This window comes from Aplysia californica, unplaced genomic scaffold (assembly GCF_000002075.1).
Source record: "Aplysia californica isolate F4 #8 unplaced genomic scaffold, AplCal3.0 scaffold00259, whole genome shotgun sequence".
Taxonomy (NCBI): domain Eukaryota; kingdom Metazoa; phylum Mollusca; class Gastropoda; order Aplysiida; family Aplysiidae; genus Aplysia; species Aplysia californica.
In genome coordinates this window covers 910608-912618 of record NW_004797529.1, presented here as the reverse complement: position 1 = coordinate 912618, position 2011 = coordinate 910608, and the positions used below count along the sequence as shown (strand labels likewise).

Below are 2011 nucleotides of genomic sequence, written 5' to 3'. Positions count from 1 at the left end.
ATTATAATCTTCTACTTCTTCTTCTATCCCGTGGTTGGGGCAACCGTGGGCTCACCACTGCATCTGAAAACCAGCTCTCGCCATCTATTTTTGTCCTCTGCTTTCCTCAGATTGTCACCCATCGTCTTTCCTGTCCACTCTGTAATGTTGTCCTCCCATCTCCTTCTCTGCCTTCCTCTCTCTCTCTTTCCTTGTACGGTTCCTTGCAGGATTATAATAACATTGTGTAAAACATCCACCTGTCAAAGACATCCAGTTTTCTCCTCAACAATGGGTGGCTGTCTTAGACAAATTTGACTACATGCGACATCAATGGGGAACAGCGGAGCCCGCTAAAACCAAACGCGGTTAATCGGAAAACAGTGGTAAACCGAAAGAATATATCTCCTCATTTTATTTTTACTTCTTTGTCTTTGTAAGAAAACTAGATCGATCAGTAAAAGGAAATGCTCATAATTCTCAACTGAACAGCATTTTGGTCAGGGTCAGAAGTCCTATATGATCAGAATCGTTCAATGGAAAGGGGGGGGGGGGTGTTTAAAAACACCTATATTTAAAAAATCAATTGAAGCCACTCACCGTTCCCTCCCTGTCTATGTGCCTGTTAAGCAATGCTTGACCAGTGGCAGCCTCTAGGCACATGTAAGCTTTGCCGTACATCTTCTCCTCAATTCTGCGCTGAGCGTACATGGTGAAGCCCTGGTCGGGAGCGAATCAAAACAAGAAAAATAACTTTATTATTTTTGGAAATCAAAGCTCAAATTAAAAAAATAATCGAAAAAGAAATATTTTAAAGAAACATCATTGTTTTTCTTTTTTTCAAAATAAGAGAACAAACCAAAGTCAAAGTAAGAACATATTAAGTCTTTTTATAAATCAAAACTTTTTTTAAAAATCATCAAACAAGTAGAATTTTAATGAAATATTGTAGATTAAATTATTTTAACCCTTTCGGTGTTGAGTCGTTTCCATCTAGGTTTGTACATATAAAATAAAATATACATTCAAGAGGGCTATAAACAAAGCCGTCACGTGTTTCCCCTTATCAAGAATAAGCAGCTGCGTGTGTTGCAAACGTCTTCTAGAACGTTTTCTATTAAAAAGCAGTAGAAAAAAAATAATAAACGGTAGAGAACTAGTTAAGGAGAACACAAAAGATTCCATACGTTTAAACTACGGGAAAAAGTTTAAATGAGAGTGAAAAGAGGCACTTTGACACAGTATCAGTCCCAAAGTACGGGGGGGAGACAGAAACAAAGAGGAGGGACAATAAAGAATTAAAACCTTCCTGTGCTGTGACACTCTCCAACCCCTCACTAGAACATGAATGAAAATGCAAAATTGCCGATGATTAGAGGTGTTACAAGGGAGTAACAAAAACAAAAAAAGAAGGAGGGGAGATAAACACGATAGATGTTTGATAGGAAAGAAGGAGCAAACCACACCAGTGCACCCACCAACTGCTCACAGCCAGATAGGTGAAAAGTCTTCTTTTTTTTTTTTTACTCCACAAAACAACACAAGTTCAGAACACCCCATTGGGGATTCGAACCGGTGCCTCCGCTCCATTATCCAGCATGATAGCGACTTTAGTTTTTTTTTAGTTTTAGTAAGGTTTTACGACGCTCGCAACTGCATAAGGTCATATGAGCGCCAAGGGGTGGATGTCAACAGAGAGGTCCAAACGGGAATCAGGCTTACTCTGCTCACCTCTCTAGCTTCAACAGCACAAAGTCTGCTTCGACTATTAAGGCACCCCTTAAATAGCAGTTCACAAGAGAGTGATAAACATACAAAAGAAGAAGAGGGAAAATGACCATAGTAAGGATGAGGAAAGAAAAAACAGCAGTTCCCCCCCTCCCCCATGTTGTTCCAGCACAGTATAAGCTTGCCATTGAAAAATCAGCCCATTAACAATTCCACTGTGCATAAGAACATGTTAATATCCCCCACTTTGCGAATGGCCTAAAGACACTTTAGTCAGTAGCATTGCCCTGGGGGGAGGGGGGAT

General features: G+C 40.0%; 1 protein-coding gene across 4 annotated transcripts in view; it reads right to left on the bottom strand.

Annotated features, from left to right (window-relative positions):
- The window catches only part of LOC101846821 (aminopeptidase B), a gene marked incomplete in the record, with an annotated part of 25442 nt that overhangs the window by 10720 nt on the left and 12711 nt on the right, over window positions 1-2011 (bottom strand). For all 4 annotated transcript variants that reach the window (XM_013083876.2, XM_013083875.2, XM_013083879.2 and 1 more), the window contains 1 exon segment: window positions 580-699. In XM_013083876.2, the coding sequence (XP_012939330.1) occupies window positions 580-699 (120 nt within the window).